The following is a 27,183-nucleotide window of genomic DNA, read 5'->3' as shown; positions in this document are numbered from 1 at the left end:
AACCCTGTCTCAACCTCCCCCCCCCCCAAAAAAAAAGGCAGAGAGTGACAGAACAGGAGAACCAATGTCCTCCTGTGACTTCTGCCAGTGTGTAAACACACTTGCATGTGTATGCAAATACACACACACACACACTCAGAAGCTGGAGACAGTAAAGTATTTGCCTTTCAAGCAGGAGGACCTGAGTTTGATGCTCAGAGTGAGACAGGGTTGGTTTCGACAAGACTTCTATTAGCTTTCTCCCATCTAGAGATTTAGGTTGTTACTTTTTCTTAAGATTTGTTAATTGTATTTATGAGTATTTTGCCTGTGTGTCTGTATGCACACCATGGAGTAAGGCGCCCTTGAAACTGGACTCAAAACTAGTTGTGCTTAGAACCAAACCCTGGTCCTCTGTAAGCATATAGTGCTCCTGTGGTTGTTTGATTGGTTGTGTTTTGTTTTGTTTTGGGGTTGCTTTGTTTGTTAGGTTTTGGGGGAGTTCTGTTTTGTTTTGTTATTGGTTTTGTTTTGTTTGTTTTGAGACAGGGTTTCTCTGTATAGCCCTGGCTGTCCTGAAACTCCCTCTGTAGACCAGACTGGCCTCAAACTCAGAGATCTGCCTTCCAATCGCTGGCATGAAAGGTCTGTTCCACCAGCAGCCAGCCACAATAATGCTCTTAACGGCAACTCTCCAGCCCTACACCAAGCCTCCATCCCCAAGTAGAACTTCATGCTCTTAGCCCATAAGTACTGAGTGGCTCTGTTGCCCATCCTTGATTAGTGATATAGGGATCGTTTCTGTGGAGAAACGACCACTACGGGGCAGATTTAGGCTAGAATAAATGCACAGCACTTCATCTGCGCGTGCTGTATGGTAACATCCCTGTCTCATCCATTCCCCTCACCCTGCCCCCACCCAGTCCCATCGCCCATCCCGTCCGTCACCCACAAGCACTGACTTCCCCTGTAAGGCATGTACCCCAATGTCTGTCACACACAATACTGGACATTTAACAAATGTTTATAGCACCTTCCCAGCTGGGTCCTGCCCTGAACACCAGGGGCACAGTAGTCAGACAGACAAGGCCCTGCCCACGTGGCTGTACCCGAGGCACGTAAGAAAGGAACATAATTGTCAAGCACTGGGGACTGGGGAGAGTGAGAGGTGGAAGGTGGGAACACAAGAAGGAGGCAGCCCAGGGCCTCCTCATCTCTACGCTGTCCTCAAGCAACCTCCGGCCACCCAAACCCCAGGGTAAGACCAGGTAAAGCCAAGTCGAAGACCTCAGAACAGGCCCCGCCCCCTGGAAAGTCCGGTCCTTAGGAGGCGAGCCAATGAGGGCGAGAGGCCAGCCCCAGTGGGCGGGGCTAGTAACGGAAAGGGGCGGGGCGTCGTTGCCAGGAGTCCCTCCTTCCTCTGCCACCGCGTGGGCTGTGGAGCGGACCCGAGCGCGAGCGCGGGCCCAGCCAGAGGTGAGCGAGGCCTGCGCTCTGGGGTCCGACTGTCTCGGCTTGCCTAGACCTTAGGGGGTTCTTGGGGTCTGGGGCGAGGTCCCCGCGGTACTCACCGCCCCACAGGAAGACCTTCACCCCTATAACGCGCCACTTGCTTCCGTCTGTCCCTCACGTGGCAGCTGCCTCTTGACACCTTTCACCTTTGGTTCCTACACCCTCAAAACCTGACGCTTCCCTTCATGTCCTTATCCCCACAGCCTAATATCAGTCTCCTCCTCCCCATAGTCCATGGACCCCTCAGTCTCTTCTTACCTCAGCAAAAGTAGCTCCCCGGATCTCCTCATCTACACCCTCATTCCCCTCCCTTCAGCTCCCATCTCTTTATCTTCTCCTCAGCTTCCTCAGCCCATACCCCTGATGCCACCCTCATCTCACTCCACATCCTTACCTACCCCCCCTCAGCTTTCTCAGCCTACACCCCCAGGATGCTTCCTCTTATCTCAACCCACATTTTTTTTTTTTTTTTTTTTTTGGAGACAGGGTTTCTCTATACAGCCCCTGGCTGTCCTGGAACTCACTCTAGACCAGGCTGGCCTCGAACTCAAGAAATCCGCCTGCCTAGGCCTCCCAAGTGCTAGGATTAAAGCCGTGTGCCACCACTGCCCAGCTTCAACCCACATTATTTAGGTTTTGTTTTGTTTTGTTCTGTTCTGTTTTGGCAGTGGATAAGGTGTTGGGAGTTGGGGGCGGGAGGAGGGGGGAGCTTTCAAGCCAGGGTTTCTTTGTGTAGCCCTGGCTGGCCTGGAACTAGTTCTGTAGACCAGGATGGCCTCAAAGTCACAGAGGTCTGCCTGCCTCTGTCTCCTGAGTGCTAGGATTAAAGGCCCGCAACCTCCCCACGGAGGCTTCAACCCATACTCTTACCTCTCCTCAACTTCCTCATGACACAGCCCAGATGCTTCTCCTCGTCTCTTCATTCCACACTCTTACTATCCTCCCCTTAGAATCTTCAACCCACACCACCCATCCTTATCTCTCTCCCCTCATCGCCTATACCCTTACTTCCTTTCACCTTCCTCAGCTCACACCCTAGATGCCTTCCTTCAACTCCTCACTCTACACTTTATCCCTTCTATCAGCTTCTTCAACTCATATCCTTACCCCCTCCCCTCAATCTCCTTGTTCCTCGAAGACTCTGGTCAAGTCTTCAAATCTAAAAGGTCTCTTCATTCAGTCTCCTTACCCTATATCCAAAAAACCATGCTCTTAAGCTTCTCGTCTACAGCCAGAGCACCTACTCCTCAGCACAAACATCTCCCTTCAGCTTCTTCTCTTCATAGTTGTGGTTTGAATAAGAATGTTCCCCATATGCTTGGTCATGAGGGAGTAAAACTCTTTAAAAGGATTAGAAGGATTGGTATGTATGGCCTTGCTGCATAGGTGTGGCCTTGTTGAAGGAATTGTGTCACTCTGGGTCAGCTTTGAGGTTTCAAAAGTCCATATCAGGACATGCTCTCTCTGCCTATTGATCAGGATGTAGCTCTTAGCTATGCCTCCACAACCTGCCTGCATGCCACCCTGCTCCCTTACCGTGATGATAATGGACTATACCTCTGGAGATGTAAGCAAGCCCCTAATAAAATGCTTCCTTTTATAAGATTTCCCTTGGTCATGGTATCTTCACAACAATGCAACAGTGATTAAGAAAGAACTTGGTACCAGGGAGAGTGTGTTGCTGTGACAAACCCAACCATATGACTTGTTGGTTGAATGTGGACTTTGGGAATTTGGTTAGGAAAGCAGTTGAAGGCCATACTAGTAGGCTCATGGAAGACAATGGTACTGAGACAATCTAATTTTTTTTTTTAAATGTTAGCAAGTGGTTATTTTTTTTTAAAGATTTATTTATTTATTATATGTAAGTACACTGTAGTTGTCTTCAAACATTCCATAGAAGAGGGAGTCAGATCTTGTTACGGATGGTTGTGAGCCACCATGTGGTTGCTGGGATTTGAACTCCGGACCTTTGGAAGAGCAGTCGGGTGCTCTTACCCACTGAGCCATCTCACCAGCCCGACAATCTAATTTTTTATTTATTTATTTATTTATTAGTTTTTCGAGACAGGGTTTCTCTGTGTAGCCCTGGCTGTCCTGGAACTCACTCTAGACCAGACTGGCCTCGAACTCAGAAATCGGCCTGTCTCTGCCTCCCAAGTGCTGGGATTAAAGGTGTGCGCCACCACTAAATTTTGATGGCTCAGCTCATGAAGTTTTAGAGGGGAAGACTATTAGTAAGTGGCCTAGAGACAATTCTTGTGATAGTCTGGCAAAGAATGTGACTGGTTTTTACTCTTCAAAAAGTCTGTCTGAGACTAAATTTAAGGTGTTTTGTTTTGTTTTCTTTTCTTTTCTTTTTTGTTTTTGACTAATGGCATTGGCAGAGGAGATTTCAAGACAGCGTAATATTTGACTGTTTCATATGGTTATTAGTGATGCTCTTATAAGTATCTACAGTATAAAGGAGGAAGGAAAAATATAAAATATGCAGCGTGAGGAGAAAAGTAACATCAGGGAATGTTTTATGGGAGTCAAGGTCAGTGTTCAAGGAGATAAGTTTAGGGAAAAGCCTGAAAAAAAAATACATAAAAAGAAATATTAACTTCAAAAAGAGAGAAAAGCCTGATGCTAAATGGAATAAAGATAGTGAACTAAGGGCAAGAGCTCCCAACTAAGCTTCTAAATGTGAAAAAGAGTTAAAGGGAAGCTGAAGCAGTGGAGGAAGCCATCAACAATAGAAAGCTGAGGCGAGTGTGATTGAATGAGGATGCCATGTTCCCGTCTGAGAACGCAGCAGAACTTGGCAGCCTCAGCCACATGGTTCTGGCTTTAGAGTCAAGGGTACAAGAAAGGGGTTGTGAAATGTCCCTCCACAGCTGAGGAAAGCCGATGAGGTCAAATGTGTGTCAGGGGTGCCCCTATCTGGAGACCTGGAGAGGCCATTACTTGAAGCTGTGAAGGTGAAGCCTAGATTGTGTTGAAGATCTCAAGGTGTTAAAGGTGCCAGAGTTGTGAGATCGCTGCCAAGGAGAGCTGCAGACTCAGTGTGTAACCAGCCCAAGAGAGAGAACTGGTGCAGTCAACAAAGCTGAAGAGATCTGAAGAGCACTTTGACATCAGACATGGAGATGCAGAATTTGAAGTTTGCCCCTCTGGTTTTCAGTCTTGCTTTGCTTCGGTATTTCCTTGAATATACTTCCAGAATATACATCAACATCCCAAAATGGCTCCCTTTTCTCCATTTTGGGATGTTGATGTATATTCTGTGCCATTATACGTTGGGAGTATGTGATCTGCTTTTTGATTTTTATTTCACATGGGGCGTGCAGTTAAGAGAATGCCATGAGTTTCAGAAGAGACTTTGAACTTTTAAACAGTGTTGAAACTGTGGTAGGCTATAGGCAGAACTGTTGAAGCTGAAGTGAATGCAATTTTGCATTATGATATGGCCACAAGCCAATGGGGGCCAGGGAATGGAATGTGGTGGTTTGAATAAGAATGGCCCTCGTAGGCTCATGTATTCGAATGCTTGGTCAAAAGGGAGTGAAACGCTGAAAGGATTAGAGGGATTAGGAGGTGTGGCCTGGTTGGAGTAGGTGTGTCTTTGTCAGAGGAAGTGTGTCACTGAGGGTGGGCTTTGAGGTTTCAAAGCCCATGCCAGGCCTAGGTTCTCTCTGCCTGTAGATCAGTATGTAGCTCTCAGTTCCAGCTCTAGCACCTGCCTGGATGCTGCCATTCTCCCTGCTGCCATGATGATAATGGACTAAATCTCTGAAAGTGCAGGCAAACCCCAGTTACATCTTCCTTTTATGAGTTACCTTTGTCATGATGTCTCTTCACAGCAATGGAACAATGACTAAGACAACACCCTAAATCCTCTCACCTGTTTCTTAACCCACAGCCTAATCCTGCTCTCCTGACCTTCACAGCCTACATCCTAGGACCCTTCCCCCAATCTCTTCTCCCCAAACTCCACTTAGACCATAGAGTTCAAAAACAAAAACACAAAGAAAGAAAGGCCAGGCATGGTGGCAGACACCTTTAATCCTAGCACTTGGGAGGCAGAGGCAAGCGGATTTCTGAGTTTGAAGCCAGCCTGGTCTACAAAGTGAGTTCCAGGACAGCCAGGGCTACACAGAGAAACCCTGTCTCGAAAAGACCAAAAAAAAAAAAAAAAAAAAAAAAGAAAGAAAGAAAGGGAAAGGGAGGGGGGAGAAAAGAAGAAAAGAAAAGAAAGAAAAAGAAGAGAAAAAGATACATAAGCCTTTATAATAAGCCTTAAAGCATTAGAGCTGGGCTGGGCAGATATCATCCCTCTATGCTATTTTGTCTACTTTCCTGTCAGTAACCCTGAGATATCGCATGCCATGTTCCGCCTAGGCAGCTCCTGCCCCAACAGACCAGCCATATGCTCACGACCTACCCACCCCATGGCGCCTTCTTCCTTTCTCTCCTCATCATGGTCCCTGCCTGAGACCCCAAGCCCAGGAATCTTCCCTCTGCCCCCTCTCTTCTATCCAGCCTAGGCTGTAGGCATCTTTAATTAACCAATCAGGGATAATTGGGGGGGGGGTACAAGGTTTACACAACAAAAGCTGGTTTATGTGAGAATTCACTTGTCTTGGGGCAGCCAAATCTTGGGATACAGTATTTGGCATTTGAATACATAGTAGCGCCAGACCAACCCCAACACTCCCTTCCTCAGGCTCCTATACCCTAGGTCCCCTGAAGTCAGTCTCCTCAGCCCTCATTCCTCCTCTTATTCTCCCTACCCTCATCCCCTAAGACCTCCTCCTGTAGTCTCTTTTTTTTTTTTTTTAAGATTTATTTATTATATGTAAGTACACTGTAGCTGTCTTCAGACACTCCAGAAGAGGGCGCCAGATCTCGTTACGGATGGTTGTTAGCCACCATGTGGTTGCTGGGATTTGAACTCTGGACCTTTGGAAGAGCAGTCGGGTGCTCTTACCCACTGAGCCATCTCACCAGCCCCCTCCTGTAGTCTCTTAGCCCAGACCTTAAAATCCCTGCATCATTCCCCTCTCTGCACACCCTAAGCACCCAAAATTCTTACTTATATCCCAAGACTCCTACCCTTACTCTCTCCATCCAAACAGAAGAAGCAGGGGCTCTTCTCATCCCCCATCCTAAGTCCTCCCCTTCAGTGTCTACGTCTAACACGTCTAACATCTCAGATGTTTCCCCCTCAGTCTCCCCATCCCCAAACCCTGCTCCCTGCCGCCTTCTCCAAACACGATCCATCCCAAGTCCTGAAGTCTGCATGGCTAGACTTACCCATATGCCCTGGGCCTCACTCACCAATCTCAATACATGAATTCTAACCCTGAGATATTCTTCACCCACCTCAGCTCTCGCACTCTCTCCCTGGATCCACTTCCCAACTTCATCAGTTTCTGCAATCCAAAGTCACAAAGCCACAGCCCCTATCCTTCTACCTGCTTCATGCTCTGATCCTCTGGTTATAGAAATAGGTGCTGTTGCCTCATTTCCCCCAGCTATCTTGCCTGCCCCTTAAACGGTTGTACTTGTCCCTTCAGTGCCTTTATCTTGTTCATCCACCACACTTATGTTTTATACTCATGTGTTACCTACACGCCATCCGGTTTCTCTGTGCCATTGTAGGGTGCTGAGTGGCCTTCAGTCTTCACAGCATTTGCTGAACTACTATTGCTTCTCCGTTGTCTACCTAGACACTACTAAACACTGAGATCTTCCCCTAAGATACCCACTGAACTCTTGGGCTCATGTACTTAATCTATTTCAAGTTTTAACCAATCAGGGACCAAATCCCTGCCCACACTATATGAAGTGGTTCCTCCCACTCCATGGACCTCCGAGCTCACTTCATTTTTCTCCTTAGCACTTCTCATCAGCTGATATTTTATGTGTGTGTGTGTTTCCTGGCTGCCTCTTCTGTCTGACATGAAAACTCCACAGGGACTGGGGCTGTTACAGTTTGTCCACTGATAGCCAAGTTCCTAAAGTGCACAGCAACCAATACATATTTGTTGACTACGCAGGAATTAGTTAGCTACACTGTCCTCTCTTCTTATTGGCTTTAAGTATGTACTCCTAGCCTTCCTACATTTCTGACCGCTAATCAGTTTTATGTGACTGTTTCCTTCTGCTTTTAAAAGTTTTTTTGGAGTTTTTTTTTTTGGGGGGGGTTCTTTTGGTTGTTTTGAGAGCAGATTGTAAAGAAATCAGAGATAAAAGATTTAAGAATGGGGAAGTAGAATTCCTTTTGCTTTTTACTTCGAGCTGGGGTCCAGGCTAGCCTCAAACTGTTGATCCTCGTGTCTCAATCTTATAAACAGCTAGGATTACACACATTCTACCATACAAGCTCCTGCTCATTTTCTCTTCTTTCTAACTCATTGTGAATGATATCTCTCACCACATTTTGGGGAGAAATTGTACAATGGAGAGAATCATAGTATTTAATAGTACTTATCTTGGGTTTTTATTGATAAAACACCATGAACAAAGGCAACTTGAAAAGGAATATAATTATTTCAGTTTACAGTTCCATTTCACAGTCCATCACTGAGGAAAAGCAAGGCAGGAACAAAGCAGGAACCAAAAAACACCATGGAGGAGTGCTGCTTACTGGCTTGCTCCTCATGGCTTTTTCAGCCTGCTTTCTCCAAGAACTCAGGACCACCCACCTAGTAGTGCCACCACCCACAGTGGGCTGGGCCCTCCCGCATCTGTTATTTATCAAGAAAATGCCCAACAGACTCACCTATAGAGGCATTTTCTCAATTCAGAGTCCCTCTTCCCAAATGACCCTAATTTGCGTCAAATTGACATAAACCTAATACAGCACCATAGTGAGGATAAAATCCATGCTTGTTTAGACACTCAAAGCATGAATTATTTAAAGCTCTTAAGTCTATGGCTTCACATGTCACCACTTTTCTATGGGTATAAGGACAACTACTTAGAAAGTAGTTAGAAGCTGTACAAGGTTTGGGAAAGTGGCAGCAGTGGGTGCCCCTCTAGTTCCCATGGCCTCACTATCTACTACCTAGTGACTGGTTTTCTGGTGCCAAGCGTGATATCCCCTCCTACTGAGTGAGCCTGCCCAATCAGGTGGCTATTGGTTACCCACAAGTGTCACCATTGCATGTTTTGGAATACCTTGTTGTGCTGGTCACTATTGTAGTTCATAGGCATTACAGCTGGATAGGACTCTTGATCCCTTTTTTCCTTGGCAGCTTGCATGGCTCTTCCAGTACTGAGAGCCAGTCCTCAGGGACAAGGCTTCCGGGTCACATCCACATTTGCTCTTTCAAGTCCAGTGTCCAAAGTGTGTGGTATCATCCGCAAAAGGGACTTACCTTCTTTTTCCATAAGGTACCGAGGGCAGTGGCTGTAGCCTATGTTGTTTTGGGGGCGTCTCTTGAATTGCCCTGACCAAAAACTGAAAGGAAGTTTCCTTTGCCTAGCAAAGGGTTTTCTGGTAGATGATAGTCTATGGACTTTGGGGGGAGGAGTACTGTCATCCCAGTTGGTATAACCTCAACTAAACTGTGTAAGTATAGATGGATGGATGGGTGGATGGATGGATGGATGGATATACATATAAACATATATATTATGTAATTTTAACTAAACATAATTCCCTATGGCATTTTAAATATCCTTAGTGTTATTTGCCCTTCTTCCTCTGTGTTGCCCTCCCCAGCCCCTCCTTAGGTTAGAGCCACTGTAACCTATTATTCCTTTCTCCTGTCCCTCTTTCATATATTGCCCCCCCCCTTTTGAGACAGGGCCTTACTATGTAGCCTTTACCGGCCTGTAACTCTGTGTCGACCAGGATGGCCTTAAACTCATACAGATCCACCTGTCTCTGCCTCCTCAGTGCTGAGTTGTCATTGTTTCTACTTTCCTGGTATCTGTAGCTATTCTGGCTCTACCCCTACTGTGGTGGTTTGAATGTGACTAGCCCCCATAGGCACATACGTTTGGATGCTTGCTACCCACCTAGTGAAACTGTTTGGGAAGAATTAGGAGGAGTGGCATTGTTGGAGAAGGTGTGGCCTTGTTAGAGGAGGTGTGGCCTTGTTAGAGGAGGTGTGGCCTTGTTAGAGGAGGTGTGGCCTTGTTAGAGGAGGTGTGGCCTTGTTAGAGGAGGTGTGGCTTTGTTGGAGGAAGTGTGCTAAGGGAGGTAGACTTTGAAGTTTCAAAAGTTCTCTCTCTCTCTCTCTCTCTCTCTCTCTCTCTGTGTGTGTGTGTGTGTGTGTGTGTGTGTGTGTGTGTGTCTGCCTGCTGCCTGCCAATCAGGATGTAAAGCTCTCAGCTCCTTTTCTAGTGCCATGCCTGTCTGCTTCCCATCATGAAGATCATGGACTCTACTACCTTTGGGAACCATGAGCCCCAAATAAAACGCCTTCTTTTATAAAAGTTGCCTTGATCATAGTGTCTCTTCACAGCAATGGAACACTGAGATACTCATATCTGAAAGATCAGAGCTAGTATTCACAGATAGAGAAAATGTGGTATTTGTTGTCTTTCTGGGTCTGGATCACCTTACTGGGTATAATCCACTTACATGCAAATTTCCTGATTGTATTTCACAGCTAAATAGTATTCCATTTTGTTTATGTACCGCATTTTCATTATGCATTCTTCAGTTGAAGGGCATTTGTGTGTTTCCATATCCTAGATATTGTAAATAGAATAGCACTGAATGTGCTGAGCAGATGATATCTATAGGGTAGGATGTCAAAACCTTTAGGCAAATGTCCAGCAGTGGTATAACTAGCTATATAGAGGATTTATTTTTGGCTTTTTAAGAATTCTCCAGATTTCCAGGGTAGGTGATGTTTTAGTTTTATTTGTTTAAGGCAAAATGTTATGTAGCTAGGGCTGGCCTCAGACCTGTTACATAGCTGACAATGTGATAATCTTAAATTCTTGCTCCCTCTCCCTCTAACTCCCAAATGCTGGATTACATACAGCATGTGTCACCGTGCCCAGACACTTCAACTCTTAAAGAAACAGTAGTGCAAAGGACAGTGGTACATACTTATAGTCCTCATACTTGAAAGATGAGGAAGGAGGATCAGGAGCTCTGAGTATCTTTAATTACAAAGCAAGTCTGAGGTAGCCTGAGCTACATGAGACCTTGTCTCAAAAACAAGCAAAAAAAGTCAATGCGTTGGCATTTCATCAAAGTTTAAAAACCTTTTAAAAAAAGCTTAACCTTATTTAGTGTAATTTTTCCCTAGTATACACCACCACTTCTTGATATCAACATGTGTGTGTGTGTGAGAGAGAGAGAGAGAGAGAGAGAATGAGAGAGAATGAGAGAGAGAGAGAGAGAGAGAGAGAGAGAACTTACTGAGTCTAATTAGTGTTACCCTTATGTTTAAAACCAACCACTTATATCTGGGTACTTGACGCTGAAGAAAACTGGTTCTTCTTTCATCAGCATTGACTGAATACCTGTAGATATTCATCTAAGAATATAGCTATGTGGTATCTCCCACCCCACCCCCACTCCTGTTGTTGGCATGTCGACTGATAGGGTGTTTGCAGGTCTTGTGCAGGCCAAAGTCTCTGTGGTCGCAATATCCCTGTTGTGTCCAGAAGAAACTGTCGTGCAGCAGTCATTCTGGTCCTCAGGCTCTTACAATATTTCCACCTCCTCTTCTGTAATATTCCTTGAACTTTAGGTGTAGGGGTTATGTGATAGATGTCCCACTTGGGGCTCAACACCCCAGGGTCACTTAGACTGCATTTTGACCATTTGAAGTAGCCTCTGCAATAGAATCTCTGTAATAGCCTCCATCTGCAACAAAAAGAAGCTCTTTGATGGAGGATGAGAGCTGCACTTATCTATGAATGTAAAGGTAAGTACTTAGAAGACAGTTGGAAAAGATTACTTAGCAGCATGCTAGTAACAGGTTATCCTCTAGGGGGCGTCTATGAACTCTTCAGCCACAGCATGCTAGTAGCAGGTTATCCTCTAGGGGGCGTCTATGAACTCTTCAGCCACAGGCTCCTGGCTAGGTTACAGTACCAGGCAGGCATGCGCTTCCCCAGGTCAAGCAAGCTTTTTAGGTCCAAACAGGTGGCTCTTGGTTACCTCCACTTTTACACCATCTCGAATATCTTGCCAGTCCAGTAGTCATGGGTCTCAGGTTTTATAAACAGTGGAATAGATTTGTTGATTTTTTTTTCTCCTTTGGCAGCTTATACATCACCTTTTGATTCTATGAGACCTAACTCTTGGGACAGGTGCTTTCAAATACCAGTTTCATTCCTTCATCACTGTGACAGATTTGTATGGGGACATCAGCAATAGGGTATTCATGCCTTCATGTTGTGGCAAGCAACCAAGAAAATAGCAATCACCTATATTGTTTGGGCGTCTCGGAGATTTCAGTCTTTACGTTTGACTTGGAGTAGCTAGCCAGAAAGGGGAAGGGAACCACTGTGGGCTGGGGGTGGTGAGGGGGAGCTCTAGAGAGAGGTGTGGCAGGAGACAGATGCTAGAAAGGAAGGAAAGGGTAAGACTGCATGGAGAGTGGGAGGGAAGATGGTACAGGAGGAGAGGAAGGAGGGATGAAGGACACTAAGAATGTTTGGGAAGGCCATTGGGAAACAAACCATGGAATTATTTTATAAGCTTTTTATAAGCTTATGCTAAAGTATTTTCAAATGAAATTAACCCCACTTCTGGAAGCACCTGCCTCAAGGGTTAGGCTTCATAGCATCAAAAGGTGATGTATAAGCTGCCAAAGGAGAAAAATTATCAACCAATCTACTCTACTGTAAAGCCTGGGAACCACTACTACTGGGCTGGCAAGTGCAATAATGCTTCCCCCAGGAGTTCATGCAAGAAAGACCCAGTCCCAGGCAGAAGGTGCCTCCCTTTGAGTTGTTGATAAAGCGTTATCTAAGTCTAGCAGCAGATTTTAGTAGTACCTTTTGCAATGTTTTTTGTTCTTCCATTTACAAACTGAAACTCATCTAATTATAACTGTAATATATTGTCTTTTTAAGTGCCTCAATTGTGTTAACACCTGCGTAATTTCTTCCTTTCTTTCTTTTTTAAAAAGATTTATATATATATATATAATTTTTATTTATTATATGTAAGTACACTGTAGCTATCTTCAGACACTCCAGAAGAGGGAAAAAAGAAAGACAAAAGAAAATTTCCCACCGGCATGCCTACAGGTCAATGCAATGAAGACAGTTTCTCGGCTGACATTCCATCTCTCAGTTTTAAGTTGACAACTGACGACGACTGACACATAACAAGGGTCAAAGAAAGACAAGAATGGGGGCTGGAGAGATGGCTCAGAGGTTAAGAGCACTGACTGCTCTTCCAGAGGTCCTGAGTTCAATTCCCAGCAACCACATGGTGGCTCACAGCCATCTGTCAAATGGGACACCATACTCTCTTCTGGGTGTGTCTAAAGACAGTGAGAGTGTACTTATAGATATATAATAAATAAACTTTTAAAAAAGATAGAAAAGAACAATTAATACGTGCTATAGTCTGAGCAGACCCTTCCTCACAGTACCTCTAGGGCATAAGTGGTGATGTCTAACTCTTGAGAGATAGGGAAACAGTTGTTTGAGGATTGCCCATCTGTGACCTGTAGAGTGGGAGCTAAAATGTCAGTAAGTCTCATGCAGCCCCTTTGTATTCCCTGCCTAGATGGCTGATTCCGATCCTGGGGAGAGAAGCTATGACAACATGCTGAAAATGCTGTCTGACCTGAACAAGGACCTGGAAAAGCTATTGGAAGAGATGGAAAAAATCTCAGGTAGGATGTCCTCCCAGGCAGAGTACCTCCCTTCTTTCCAGGGGCTTCACTGGTCCCGCAAACATCTGAGCCTGTATAAAATGCTTTCTCTACCCAGGGTTCTGCTGACATCCTTCCAACTTTTACAGCTTGTAACTATAGCAACACAACAGTTGACAGATACAATGTTATTTTGTGATTATCTTCCACACCTAGCTTCTACCTTTGGACTTAAGGGCAGAGTACAGAGGCATATTCCTGGAATAGCACCAGGTACTAACTGACATGTACAGCAAATGGCAAGTGCGGGTCATTACTGCAGTTGTGTGGATAGTCCTTGTGTGAGTTATGTAAGTAGAAAGGTTGGAATGACACAACTAGTGTGCTCCTGAAACGGGAGGCACAGTACTGTGGAATAAAACAGCAACAGGATGGGTGCATTCTTCATTCTTGGGAGGGAATGTTATTTTATCCAACATGTTTCCATGAAGCAGTAGTAGCAACAACATCATAATTTTATATGTTCTTTACTCAAAATATGCATAATTCCAGAGGCATGTGCAGATCTCTGAATTCTAGGCCAGGTTTGTCTACAAAGTGAGTTCTAGGGCAGCCTGGGCTACACAGAGAAACCCTGTCTTAAACGAAACAAAATACTTAAAAAAAAAAAAAAACTAAACATCATAATTCTTATAATCCATGAGCCCAAATTTTGCTACAGAAAATGGGAGGAGGCACCTTACAGGGCATAGGGCATATATACTTTACTCAAATGAAAACAATTTTAGAACAAGCATGCTGGCTGTGAGTACATACAGGCACTTTTAGCCTGACAGCCTGAGTTTAATCCCTGGAACCCACACAGTTTAGGGACTGAGTTGACTCCTATAAGTAGTCAACCTCTGACCTCCACACATGCACCATAGCACATAGCACATGAGCATGCGCACACCAAGACAGGTATCAGCAGGATCCTATATGCACACAATGCACATTAAACTCATGCAGACTCACACACAGGCGCATCATACATAAGCACACAGTATTAAAAAGGAAAGCCAAAAAAGCTAAGTAATTCCAATCTAATTGTCCTTTTATTGAATATGTCTACTCTGTGCCATTTTAAGAATAAAAACTTGAGCTGAGCAGTCTTGTCACGTGCCTTTAATCTCAGCCCTTGGGAGGCAGAGGCAGGTAGATCTCTGAGTTTGAAACCAACCTCGGTCTACAGAGTCAGTTCCAGGACAGCCAGGGCTACACAAAGAAACCTTTTTTTTTTTTTTGGGGGGGGGGGTGAAGAATAGAAGCTGGAATGGAAATCATTCCTTTCTTGAAAGTGGGTAAGGGCCAGGGATAGACATCAATATGACTATTTGTAATCTTAAAATATGAATTAAGATGAAAAATATGTACATGCTATATTAAAATGGCTAAGAGTATAATGCGGTTAGGCTGTGGAAGGTGCTAAGGAGCAGACCTTGCCCTTAAGAGCTGGGGAGGATAGCCATAGAAAAGGAGTTGTGGGTGAGCAGGAGTGGTGGTGTTAAAATGGAGATGAAGAGCACTCCAAAGACAGCTGAGGCAAGTGCAAGGGGGTCATTACTGGGCCAAATTCCTCAACTGTTTAACCAAAGAGATGCACAGCTGAGAAGACAAGGGCTACAACCAAACCAAGGACCATTCTCCTCTAGGTGGTGGGCAGCTTCAAGGTTTCAAACCCTTTCCTCTCAAGAAGATTTTTGTCATGATGGTTTTTTTGGTTTGGTTTGGTTTGGTTTGGTTTGGTTTGGTTTGGTTTGGTTTGGTTTGGTTTGGTTTTTGGTTTTTCGAGACAGGGTTTCTCTGTAGCCCTGGCTTTCCTGGAACTCACTCTGTAGACCAGGCTGGCCTCGAACTCAGAAATCTGCCTACCTCTGCCTCCCAAGTGCTGGGATTAAAGGCGTGTGCCACCATGCCCGCCTACGTTTGTCTTTCAAATAACCACACAAATGTTTATACAAATTGTCTAATTTGAGGAGTAATATAGTCTTTTAGAGCTTTATTTATCCATTTATCATCTCTGGAGAGTATGTTATCAATATATAAACAACCATAAATTAAATATTGTTTTAAATTTTTGAATAGTTTATCTTTTTTTTCTCCTCCTCTTCCTTCTCTTCCTCCTCTTCCTTTCTCCTCTTCCTCCTCCTCCTCTTCCTTCTCTTCCTCTTCCTCCTCTTCCTTCTCTTCTTCCTCCTCTTCCTTCTCTTCCTCCTCCTCTTCCTTCTTTTCCTCCTCTTCTTCCTTCTCCTCCTCCCCCTTCTCTTCCTCCTCCTCCTTCTCCTCCTTCTCCTCTTCCTCCTCCTCCTTCTCCCCCTTCTCCTCCTCTTCTCTTTTTTAAAAATACTGTCTCACTATGTAGCCCAAGCAGGCTTGGAACTTGATTTATAAACTAGGCTGGCTTTAAACTTGGACAGAGAGAGCTGTCTGCCTCCCAAGTGCTCAGATCATAGACATAGCCATTCCAGGATTTTTTTTTTATTTATTTACACAGAAAGCATTTTCCCTGAACCATCTCCCTAGGCCCCAGCCTCCATAAATTGGGAAGAGGCCCCCCGCTATGTAGCCTAGGCTGGCCTCCAACTCATAGAAATCTGCATGCCTCTGCTTTCTGAGTGCTGGGATTGAAGGTGTGCCACCACACCAGGCCACCATGACATTCTTATTCTTATAAGATAACTTGACTACTCTGATGTATAATCCATCAGGTTTTAACAGACTATAGTGTCCCACAGCTGCTGTTGGCACTGGCATTGTCGCCATCACCTTTACCATTCAGGAAGTTGTCCTTCCTCAGACTGTCTTATTTTATGGTTTCAAGCTTTTCTCAAATGTTTCTTCGTTCACGGCAGTAACAGTTTCATTTACTTAATATTCTGTTTGGATTTTTGTTAAGCCTAAATACTTGGTATTTGCCAGGTCTTTGTTTCCAGGGCTGGAGGTTAAACCCAGGGCCTCTGGCATCTGCAGCAAGTGCAGTGTCCCATGGTCCTTCATCTACACCGATTCATTAGCATGTTTTGTTTGTTTGGGTTCCTTTGAGAAGTCTCACTCCCTAGCTCAGGCTGGCCTCCTAATACTTGGTAACCCTCCTGCTTCAGCCTCCCAAGTGCCAGGGATTACAGGGATGAACCATCACACCTGCAGAAAAACTGATGCTATTTTAGCAGGAAGTATTCTCAGGGCAGAGAGGCGACACTTCAGAGTGCTTGGGTGCTGGTTAAGGTTGTCTCCGTTTTGCAATTTTTTCTAGATTTTTTTTTCCTTTTTCCATTTTCTTTCTTTTTGTTTGCTTATTTGAGACGGGATCGCTATATAGTGTTAGATCTGGGGGGAGGGGAACATTTCCACCACTGTCGGATTAAAGCAAGCTGTATTTAGAAGTGTACAAGGAACTGGCCAGACAACTGTCTCCCCCTAAGATGGTATTTCAGAGAGCAGCCCCTCACTGGCTTTTGAGGTCCTTTTTATGGAGAAGGGCTAAGGTTCCTAGAAAACAACTGTCAAAATAATTCTGGGATTAAATGCACCTGACCAACCAGCCTGACCTCAAACACCCCTGCCCCTGCCCATGTCCCTGCCCATGTCCCTGCCTCTTCCAGACTCATAGTTCTGGGATTAAATGCACCTGAATAGAAGAGTGGGGGACTCGGGGCTCAAGACTGCCTGTTGGGTAGATAAGTGTGCGAATTCATCCTGTGGAAGGGGAGCCATCACGGGTGTTCAGGAAGTTAGCAAGGTGAAGAGGAAGAGGTGGGCTTACCTCATGGGCTTACCAGTTCAGCATAGGTTGAAAATAGTTTACAGGCTTCATTAGGCTCAGGAAACAGAAACCCATTCTGTACAGCATGGAGCATTAGTAACAATGTATAACAAAGTGGCTCCTTAACAATACTGTGGCTCCTCTCTGGGTTTTACAATAGCTCTGATTGTCCTAGCATTCACTGTGTAGACCAACCAGCCTGACCTCAAACGCCCCTGCCCCTGCCCCTGCCTCATAGTTCTGGGATTAGATGCATGCTCCACCACACCTGGCTTTTACATAGTTTTCTCTGCGTGTACTTCTGTGGGTTTGTTCCTATTAGAAGTGGATGCTTGACCACTCTCTTTGCTAACTAATGCTAGACCACAGGAAGGCTGCACAGATCTAGCTATTTGGTACTCTTCTGGGTTATTGATAGTGATGAAAATAACAGCATATGGTAATTATATACCAAGTTGATGTCTTTTCCCATACGCTCTAAATACATTATCTCTTTTACTTATAACAATTTTAGGGGGAATATATATAGTTATTATCACTGTTTATGAATGAGACAATTGGTAGTAGAATGTGGTAACCATGTGTCCAATGCTCTGGGTCATTCCCCAGCAGTAATGCTACCTCTTCTCATTCCCTGCCCCCCACCCTAGAAAAAGAAAAGAAAAGAATGCTGTAACTATGTTTTCAGAAATAGCTCTCTAGGTTTTTATTGGCAGTTCTGGAATCAGTGCACCCAAGGAGCTGTACACATTGGCTGATCCTCTCTTGAGAATCATCCCAGCTTTCAGACTCACTGTCCTTTTACAAAACTACCCCAAGAGCTTAGCATTGGCTGGGGAAGCAGCATATTCTCTGCATCCAAGTCAGCATCCACTGTCTACCGCTGCAGCCAGTCCACCACGCGGCTGGACACCAAACGCATTTGCTATGGCCCAACTTTGCAAGGTCATAAATCTGGACTTGGCATAGCTTGCTGGTTCTGGCTGTTTCTCCTAAGACCACAGTCACAATAACCAACCATGGCTTCAGTCTCAGAACACTTGAGTTGGTTCAGGAAAATCTGCTGCCAAACTCATATAGCTGATGACAGGAGATTTTGTTTCCCCTTTCTTTCTCTTCCTTTTTGTTTCCCCTTTCTTTCTCTTCCTTTTCTCTTCTTCTTTCTTCTTCTTCTCCTCCTCCCTCATTGATGGTGGCAGTGCTGGGATCTTAAAAATACCATGCACATAGTCTCCCTGAGCTATGGTCTTAGCAGTTTGCTTTTCTGTGTGGCCTCCTCATAGGGCTGGTCTTAACTTTGCCTGCCATTTCTCTGTCACAACACGCACTGCTTACTTCCTTCTCAGCATGTTTCACAGCTTCTGACGACTTGTTTCCTGATACTCTGTCTTCTCCTACTGCAACTTATCAGGGGCACTTCAGAAACACAGATGTGTCCACTCTATACCCTGCTATATGGTGCCAGAGATGTCCTAGCAAACGGCAGCAAGAAATGGCAATCAGGGGCTGGTGAGGTGGCTCAGTGGGTAAGAGTACCTGACTGCTCTTCCAAAGGTCTGGAGTTCAAATCCCAGCAACCACATGGTGGCTCACAACCATCCGTAACAAGATCTGACTCCCTCTTCTGGAGTGTCTGAAGACAACTACAGTGTGCTTACATATAACCAATAAATAAATCTTTAAAAAAAAAAAAAAGAAATGGCAATCAGTAAATAGTAAATTAATCGAAACCTCAAGAGATACTTCTGAAGTGCAATGTGGTCTCTCTCTCTCACACACACACACACACACACACACACAGAGCGCTTTCAAGGTAGAGGGCGAGAGGACTGGAGTTCAAGGTTATCCTCAGCTGCATAGCAATGTTGAGGCCAACTTGAACTACGTGAAACACTATCTTACAAAACAAAACAAGATAGACATGCCTCCTAGTCTATAAATTCTAAAATATTTCCCTTGGCTCAGAAGACAAGAGGACTATGCAAATGACAGGGTGCCTTGCTGTCTTACTGATTCTTTTTCCTTACAGTGCTTCGAACCATATGGTCAGCTAACCTTAGTAATGATTCTCAGTAACTACAGGCATGAAGGGGCCTCCTTGTATTTAGAATACAGATGTCACCCTCTGAGACTGTAAGCAAGCCCCAGTTACACACTTCCTTTTGGAGCTGCCTTGGTCATGGTGTCCTTACAGCAATGGAAGAGACTAAGACAGCTTCACCACGCATCTCTAAAGGGTGTGCTCATCCCTGCACCTTATAAAAGAATGCCTGGCCTAGGGAGCTCAGAGAAGTTCATATGTAGTGCTGTGGGGTACTATACGATATTCATTCTTTGAGCTTTTTAACCCCTAATGTTATTTTTCTTCTTACCTTACGTCTTTACCCTGAGCACCTAAATTATTTACTTTACAATAAAAGTTTCCAGTTTTAAGCAGTTCTTCTCAACTGGTTGTCTAGAATGATCCCCAACCTGCTAGACACACACAAAAAAAAATCAGTGTGTTGTAGAATGGGCCGGTGATCTACATTGTAGGAAGTGTCCCAAGTGCCACTCAAGACTTCAAGATGGTGCTAGTGGTAGAGCCGTATGCACTCTGTTGAGACCATGCATGATCTCATTACCTTTTCTAGTAATTTTTTTTTTTTGGTTTTTTTGTTTTGTTTTGTTTTTGGTTTTTTGAGACAGGGTTTCTCTGTATAGCCCTGGCTGTCCTGGAACTCACTTTGTAGACCAGGCTGGCCTCGAACTCAGAAATCCGCCTGCCTCTGCCTCCCAAGTGCTGGGATTAAAGGCGTGCACACCATGCCCGGCCTTCTAGTAATTTTCCTATAACTAAATATACGCTTCTTTCCACTACTCCAAGTCTGTGATGAGGTGACGTTGCTTACATATATACACACATGCACATCTCTCACTAATCATTTTCCTATATAGTCTCACTGGTTAGTTTCCTTGGTGATATAACTTCCCAACATATTCAATATTTTTTTTTTACCCTGGTAGAGGAATTTTAAGGGGACATGTCTGCTGTGCTATGTTGTCATGCAGAGGGGCAGACCACGTTCTGCTAAATTTCTGGAGGGAAGAACCAGAAGTGGATGCTGCTGCATGAGTCACGCACTCACTTCACTGCATCTGCATAGGGACCGTGTGTTTACTTAGATGCCCAGTAAATGCCGACCTCAAGTTGTTAGGAGAAAAAGCAGAGATGCTCCTCTCGTGTGATGGTGAATGTTCAAGGATGCCTAACAGTGAGGCAGCCATGCCTTTCCAGGAGAAGGACCCCTGTGTCTTACTGGTGTCAGGGACAGTAGATAGGTGTCTCCAATCACTGAGTACTAGAAAACATATAATTTGGATATTGTGGGTCTAGAAACGGCTTGTGTACCTGAGCATGTAAGCTTGGATAGTGTAAAATGATGACTTAGACGTCCCTACAGCCAGCAGCTGTAAATTACAGCGACCATTAGCTGTAAACGACATCCAGGTAAGGGTACATGTTTTGCTGTGATTTTCCTCCCGTTCCATATCAGACCAGCATCCAGCTTGTTACTGTTATTGACTCAAATACTGAGAAGTTAAGACTTCTAAAATATTAGCAGGTGACATTGTTGCTAATGTAGCAAGAAGTTGTATGGTGGGGGGCGGGATTATAGCACCTTATAAGCTTTCTCTCCTTGGTATACTCAGTGTCTCCCGGGTCTTGCCCCTAAAGCTGAGCACAGTGCGCCCCGCGGCCCACCCCCCCAGCATCAGCACCTGTCGCCTAACTGGGCCTGTTTGGTCGTTGTAGTGCAGGCAACCTGGATGGCCTATGATATGGTGGTCATGCGTACGAACCCCACACTAGCAGAGTCCATGCGCCGGCTAGAAGACGCCTTCCTCAACTGCAAAGAGGAGATGGAGAAGAACTGGCAAGAGCTGCTTACTGAGACCAAGCGCAAGCAGTGAGCCACCATCTGTCAGCAGCCTGTGGGCCGAAGCCAGGGACATGGGTCCAGAAGCCCAGACGTGTAGCCGAGGGCATGGTACTTGTTTCTCAATAAACTTATTTTCACGCAAACCAAAGGACCCCTTTCTGTCTTGCACAACAGTTGACCCCACTTCACAGCAACCTTTGTAAGCGAAGATGAAAAGTGTGTGAGGAATGCTTTCAGTGAGCCAAACGCCTGTCCGTATCAGCTGTACTAAGCATAGAAGAAAAGGAAACAAAATGGGGCTGGCAAGGTTATAGATACGGATGCTTGCCACTCAGGATTGATAACCCGAGTTCAGTCCCTAGTTCCACATAGAGGGTTCAGGAAAGAAACAACTCACAAAGCTGTTCTCTGATCTCGGCACTCCTGCCATGACACATGCATTCCCCCTCACAATAATCATAAATGATTTCTTTTTAAAATATTTTATTATTTTATGTGTACGGGTGTTTCACCTGAATGTATGTCTGTGCACCACATGCAAACAGTGCCCACAGAGGCCAGAAGAGGGTGTAAGATTCCCTAGGACTGGAGTTACAGATACTTGTGAGCCAATGTGTGGATTCTAGGAATCAAACCTGGGCCATCTGGAAGAGTAACCAGTTCTCTAAAACACTGAGTCATCTCGTCAGCCCCTAAATTGCTTTTTGTATTTTGAGTAATTTTTTTTAAGGAAAAAAAATGGCCCACTTAGGGTAAATCAGGTTGAAGGTCAGGCAACAGCACTCAGACTTGTCTGCCTGCCTAAAGCGGGCTTTCGGTGGATGAAGCATGTCACTTCCAACATGGCTGCCCCAGGGACCAAGCCAGATGGCCGTTGGTGATCCTGTCCCCGTGGACCTTCTGAATGACAGGTGTCCAGGCAGGGTTAAATGCCTTGTCTTGGTTCATACCAGTAACAAAAAGTAGAGTAAACAAAAAACTAGAGTAGAACACGGGGCTCGTCTAGAGGGGAGCCTGTAAGAGTGGTATGGGAGTGGAGCAAGTTTAAGATAACCTCACAAGGTACCAAGTGGTCCTGGGCCAGTCTGGGCTGGGACTGTGGGCCGTAGAGTGATTGTCCAGTCAGGAGATAGGATATTTAAGTGGCATTCAGACCCAGCAGCAGAGTCAAACCTGACTCCCAGATGGCCTCAGGATAGCAAGAGTTCCAGAATGACGACATTTCCTGAGGAGCTCTTTGCTTCTTCTTCCGTCTTGGGAGAACGTAGGAAATTCAAATAGGTTTCTAGCGAGTACCAAAGGGTCCCACAAACAGAAGTGGCTGTGATAAAACTAAGACATCCTAAGCAGGTGAGGTCCTGGGCCAAACCCAGCAAGGTGTAGTGGGATCCAGGAGGGATTGAGGGAGCCAGAGGTCTAAGGGGAGGGAAGGAGAAGGAATATCACTTCAAACATAATTAACAGCCCTTAACCTGACAGGGAAAGCTTTAGGCACAAGAACAGTTCTGACCCTAGGCTTCTTCCCATGCCCCAGGTCCACTCAGTTCCACCCAGCGCAGGGTGTCCCTGCAGAGCAGCCACACGGTTCCGGCTGCCTTCCGGTGCTCAGATTGTGGTTTGCAACCAGGTCTTAGGGGGTAGAGTCAGAGTGAATGGATAGAGGACCCCCTTACTTCCCAGTGGGAAGGGCTGCAACTCCTTGGCCTGAAACAGGGCAGTCCCCTCCGAAACTGTGAAGGTAGCCGTGACCTGGTGGTTGAGACAGTAAATGGTGTTGCCCAATACCGTGCAGTGGAGCGGGGCGGGATCAGGCAGTGGCAGGGAGGCTGCCCGGCTCCAGGAGCCTGTCACTGTGTTGTATCGCATCACCGCAGCACCCACACCCCGCAACAAGTCAAAACGGTATAGGAAGCCCCCTAGCGCTACCATATCACTGGAGCGTCGGTGACTGGCGCTGTAGGGACACTCATCCCATGAGTCTTTCATGGGGCTGTATCTGAGCAGGCGGTAAAAGAGATGACCCCCTGTGACATAGATCTCTCCTCGGCAGACCACAGCCTCGTGGGCCACGGGGAAGGTGCCCTCAGGGAGGGATGCTCTCAAGGTCCAGGTATCTGTGCGTGGGTCATAGCGCTCCATGCTGTATAGGCACTCGCCACCAATGGCATAAAGCATTCCATCCAGGGCCACCAGCTTGAGCTGGGCCCGGGCTTGCTGCATGGGCCGAACCTGGCTCCAAATATTGGTCAGAGGGTTGTAGCAGAACACCTTGTTGGAGCAGACAGCCTTGGCACCAGAACCCCTGATGCCGCCTGCTAGAAACAGATAGTTATGCATAGTGCAGAGGCCACAGCCCCGAAGGGGGACTTCCTCTGGTACTTGAGTCAGGGGCCACCACACATTCTCTTGTGGGTTGAATACATGGAGGTATGTGTGAAGATGCAAGTGCTCAGACCTGGCTGCAGGAGCTTCCTCGCTGGGAGGGCCCCTCGTGAGCCCCGAGCGGCTCACCTGATAAAGGCTGGGTAGCACGAGGACCCCCAGCACTGTCTGGCCCCGGCACGTCCGCAGGTTCAGGATGCGCTCCCTGTCGGCTCCACTCAGCTGTCGGTAGAGGTGTGGGTCTCCCAGAACATGGAGTAAGTTGTTGCTCATCAAGACATAGGTCTCCTGGGCTAAGCCCAGTTCTCCGTGCTGCTGGGCGAAGGCCAAAACCTCCAGGCAGCTCCCTAGATCTAGCTTTGGGGGCCACGGCGCCACGGTCGTGCTAGGCTGCAAGGTCTGTGAGCAGTACTTATGAGGCCCCTCCACCACTCCCCAACTCCCAGGCTTCTGCAGAAAAGCCATAAGCTTTTGGGTCTCTTTCTGCTTCTCTGTGAGGATGTCCCTGCCGTCTGTAGGTCTGGCTCCCTCCTTTCGCACCTGCCCCTGGGGCTGCTGGGGTACTTCCTGGGTCAGTATGTGTTCAGAGCTCTGAGCTATGCTGCGTTTCCTCCTCCGTTGCCGAGGCTGAGGGGTGGGCTGAGCATCCTGCCTCATAGAAGTGGGCGGTACAGGACCGGGCTGTGCGGAAACAGGGACCTGTGGGGCAGCCACAGGCTCTGCAGCCGGGGGCAGCAAGTCTAGACTCTTCTGCTTGGTTTCATTCCCTCTCCGGTCCGGGGTGGGAGATGCATTAGTCTCTAAACTCACTGGTTGTGTTTCACATCTAGTCTCAGCTAGGCTCCCTGAACCTACTGCTGTGACTAAGACTGGTCTGTGTTTGTCCTGGAGGCTGGAGATGGCGCCTTCAGAGGAGGACCCTGGTTGTATATCTTCAGAGTATGTGGATGGGCTGGGCCCTGCAGGACTCTCCGGATCTGCCCTTGGGGTACTGCCTTGGGCCTTTTCTTGCCTGGGGAAGGGGTGGCTTCTAAGAACCATAGTAATTAAATTGCCCCAGCTATTTGAGATTCGTCTTTCTGGGGAACTCTTAGGGAGGCCCACGTTAGATTCCGCATTCATAGGCCTTGGTTCAGTGTCTGCTACAGGATCTTGGGCTGCAACTGGGGCAGAGGCTAGAGCTGGGGGTGATGTTGGGGGTGGGTTTGCTGATGAGATTAGGGTTAAGGCTGTGACTGGAGCTGGGGATGGGGTTGGGGGTGATGTTAGGGATGGGGTTGGTGTCGAGGTTGTGGTTAAGGCTGTAACTGGGGCTGGGCAGACAGGTAATGTTAGAGATGGGGTTGCTGTTGAAGTTGAGGTTGGGGCTGCTGGGGCTGGGGAGGTTAAGGGTGAGGCTGCAGTTGAGGTTGGGGGTGATACTGGGGGAGATGTTAGGATCACTGTGGGAGCTGAAGTTGAGGCTCCTGCTGAGGTTAAAGTTGAGGTTGGGAATGGGGCTGGCCCTGCCCTGAGACTGTCACCACCAGAAGGACCCTGGCTAACGTCCAGGGGCAAATTGTCTAAAGGAGCAGAGGTAGAGACTGTGTGAAGGAACCTGGGGCTGGGATGCACTGCTGTGGTGGAGGATGGGACCATCTCAGTGTCCTGGGTAGGAGCAGAGGCTGGAAGGGTGTCGGAGGGGGTGCTGCTGAGACCATGCGTGGACTTCCTTGTATCCATGATAGGCACAAAGCTCTGTTCTGCAGCTACGTGCTTACTTTCCTTGCCTTGGCATGACCCTCTCCCTTTCCCATTGAGGTGGCCCTCTCCTAGTTTCTCCATCTTGCTCTGGCCAGCCACTTGGTCCACTGTACAAGCCTCAGAGTGCAGCTCTTCTGGTAAGGCACCTTGGGAGGGGCTGACGTTGCTGGTGACAACCCCTGCCCCACCCTCCCGGGACCTGGCTTCCTCACTAACCAGGATGCTCCGAGTCTCCCTAGGGGAGGGGGATTCAGTCTCCTTGCTCTCTGCACCCTTAGCCCCTGACCCTGCAGTGCTGGTGGGCGGGAGACGGAGGCTGCTTCTCCCACACACATCCTTGAAGGAGTCTGCCTGAGGCTGGCTGACCATGGCATCAGCTAGGCCCATCTCCTGAGGAGCCTTGAGCCCCTTGTCTGCGTGGTGCGATGAGGGGCCTACAGGGGGACTGCTGGTGAGGATGTCTTGGCCGGAGGAACCGGCCATGTCCACAGCATCCCACACACTCACCACGGTGCCCAGGCGGAGAGGATCCAGCTTTAGAGGACGGCAGGGTCTGTCTCCTGAGCTGGCACCGGGCCGCCGGCGCCGGCGCAAGCTTCCCAGGCCTCTTCCCAGAGGGCCAAGAGGCCCCACAGGCAGGTGCCAGGGGCTGGTGGTGTCCTGTTGCTCCGTATGGACAGGGCCTAGCCCAGCTGTCCCCTTACCATAGGTTCCAGATGCCTCCAGCTGCATCTCTGTTTTGCTGTCGAGACTTCGAGGAGTAAAGTGGATCATGATGGGGACAGGAATATCCTTTGCCTTGCGGTAGCCCGGGGAGGAAGTTTCTGGCCTGGCTGGCTCCTTTCTTTTCTTTCCCAGGGCTGATGGGGTGGTCCCTCTGCTGGACACCTCTCCAGTTGTCTTGTGCAGCAGCCGGGCATCTGAAGCCATACTTCTGTCTATCGATGGCCCTGAGTCCTGGGTCCTAGCTGCAGCAGATCTCCTCTGGCCATCTCCAGAAGCCTCTGGCATCTGCTGTCCCTTTCTCTGCCCCTCACTGTCCTTGGGCTTTGGGTGCAGGGCCTGCCTGGCTCCTCCTGCCTGAGCAGGTTGCACACCTGGAGCTGATGCTGTCTCCTGATCCTCCCTGGAGCCAAACCAGTGCAAAGCCAGTGCTAAGGTAGCTACCACCGCTAGTGCCAGCAAGGTGAGTACAGCTGCCTCCCAGTCATCATCTCCGTCATCACCATCCCAGCCCCAGAGGGGCCCGCCAGCCTCTAGAGCACCCAGGAGCATGGCGAGGACTACAGATCAGCTGTGAAGAGCCTGCTCTGCGTGGCAGCTATACATGCCCCACACCCAGCCTGAGCTGCTGGGTAGGCATACAGATGGCATTGCAAGCAGCTCACCTAGGACAGCCCTGTTAAGGTGGACTGACTCTCCAGGCCCTCGAGGGATACCTGCCTGCATTCAGGCTTGCAGGCTTGTCAGTAAACCCAGTTGGACTTGTCAACAGAGCCTGTGGTCTGCAGCAGCCTGTCCTGTGGTCCCAGCTCCTGCCCCTTCCTTCTTTGCACAGGGGTATGAGGGACAAATGGCACTGCTCATGTATACTCTGCCAACATCTCACCCCATTACCTTCTGCCCTACAGACCCCCGTCAGCCTAAGTTCACCCTACACCCTATAAGCTACACAGGAGCGCTGGCAAGGAAGGGTTATCACACAGGGAGATGTTATCTCGAGTCTTAGCAACATGATGCGGCCCTGATGAAATTACCAGAAACCGGAGAGGCCAGTTCCACCATCGCCACCAGGGACCAGGGGTAGGGGTAGTTATTCTGGTGGGCTCTCAGGCTGAACACGAGAGCCTGGGATGAGGGTCATGCGAGTGACCATCTGGGTGTGGCTGGGACACGTACCGTTCTCACCCTCCCCTGTCCAGCAGCTACCAAGCATTGCTCCAAGAAAACTAGAGATGACATAGTTTTCAAGTCAAGAGGGTAAAATAGAAGTGAGGAAGGCTACTAGTGTTTTAGCCAGGCGTGGTGGCACACACCTTTAATCCCAGCA

At 47.3% G+C, this 27,183-nt stretch overlaps 2 protein-coding genes across 5 annotated transcripts; one reads left to right on the top strand and one right to left on the bottom strand.

Moving 5' to 3' along the window:
- The first annotated feature begins 1,142 nt into the window (after positions 1-1,142).
- Syce3 (synaptonemal complex central element protein 3) lies at positions 1,143-21,147 on the top strand. Of its 4 annotated transcripts, none has more exons than XM_021184147.1 (3): positions 1,143-1,247; positions 13,196-13,304; positions 20,882-21,147. In XM_021184147.1, the coding sequence occupies exons 2-3, from the start codon at positions 13,196-13,198 to the stop codon at positions 21,037-21,039; spliced, it is 267 nt and encodes an 88-aa protein (XP_021039806.1). In that variant the 5' UTR covers positions 1,143-1,247; the 3' UTR covers positions 21,040-21,147. The 4 variants fall into 4 exon arrangements, with proteins under 4 accessions (XP_021039806.1, XP_021039804.1, XP_021039803.1 ...); XM_021184145.1 differs by having other exon boundaries at positions 1,151-1,237; positions 20,882-21,144; XM_021184144.1 differs by lacking the exon at positions 1,143-1,247 and adding an exon at positions 1,389-1,455.
- A 1,466-nt stretch (positions 21,148-22,613) lies between these two features.
- On the bottom strand, positions 22,614-26,408 carry Klhdc7b (kelch domain containing 7B). The gene has a single exon (XM_021182733.2). The coding sequence runs from the start codon at positions 26,406-26,408 to the stop codon at positions 22,614-22,616; it is 3,795 nt and encodes a 1,264-aa protein (XP_021038392.2).
- Between the last annotated feature and the right edge of the window lie 775 nt (positions 26,409-27,183).

Source organism: Mus caroli, chromosome 15 (assembly GCF_900094665.2).
Source record: "Mus caroli chromosome 15, CAROLI_EIJ_v1.1, whole genome shotgun sequence".
In the NCBI taxonomy this organism is placed as follows: Eukaryota; Metazoa; Chordata; class Mammalia; order Rodentia; family Muridae; genus Mus; species Mus caroli.
The sequence above is the reverse complement of the archived record's forward strand: the minus strand, read 5'-3'. Positions and strand labels throughout refer to the sequence as shown.

Bases quoted from the DNA above. Each gene is read 5' to 3' on its own strand.
- Klhdc7b (XM_021182733.2), bottom strand. From the start codon at position 26,408: ATGCTCCTGGGTGCTCTAGAGGCTGGCGGGCCCCTCTGGGGCTGGGAT.
- Syce3 (XM_021184143.2), top strand. The intron at 13,305-20,881 runs GTAGGATGTCCT...TGGTCGTTGTAG, and splicing joins AGAGATGGAAAAAATCTCAG to TGCAGGCAACCTGGATGGCC.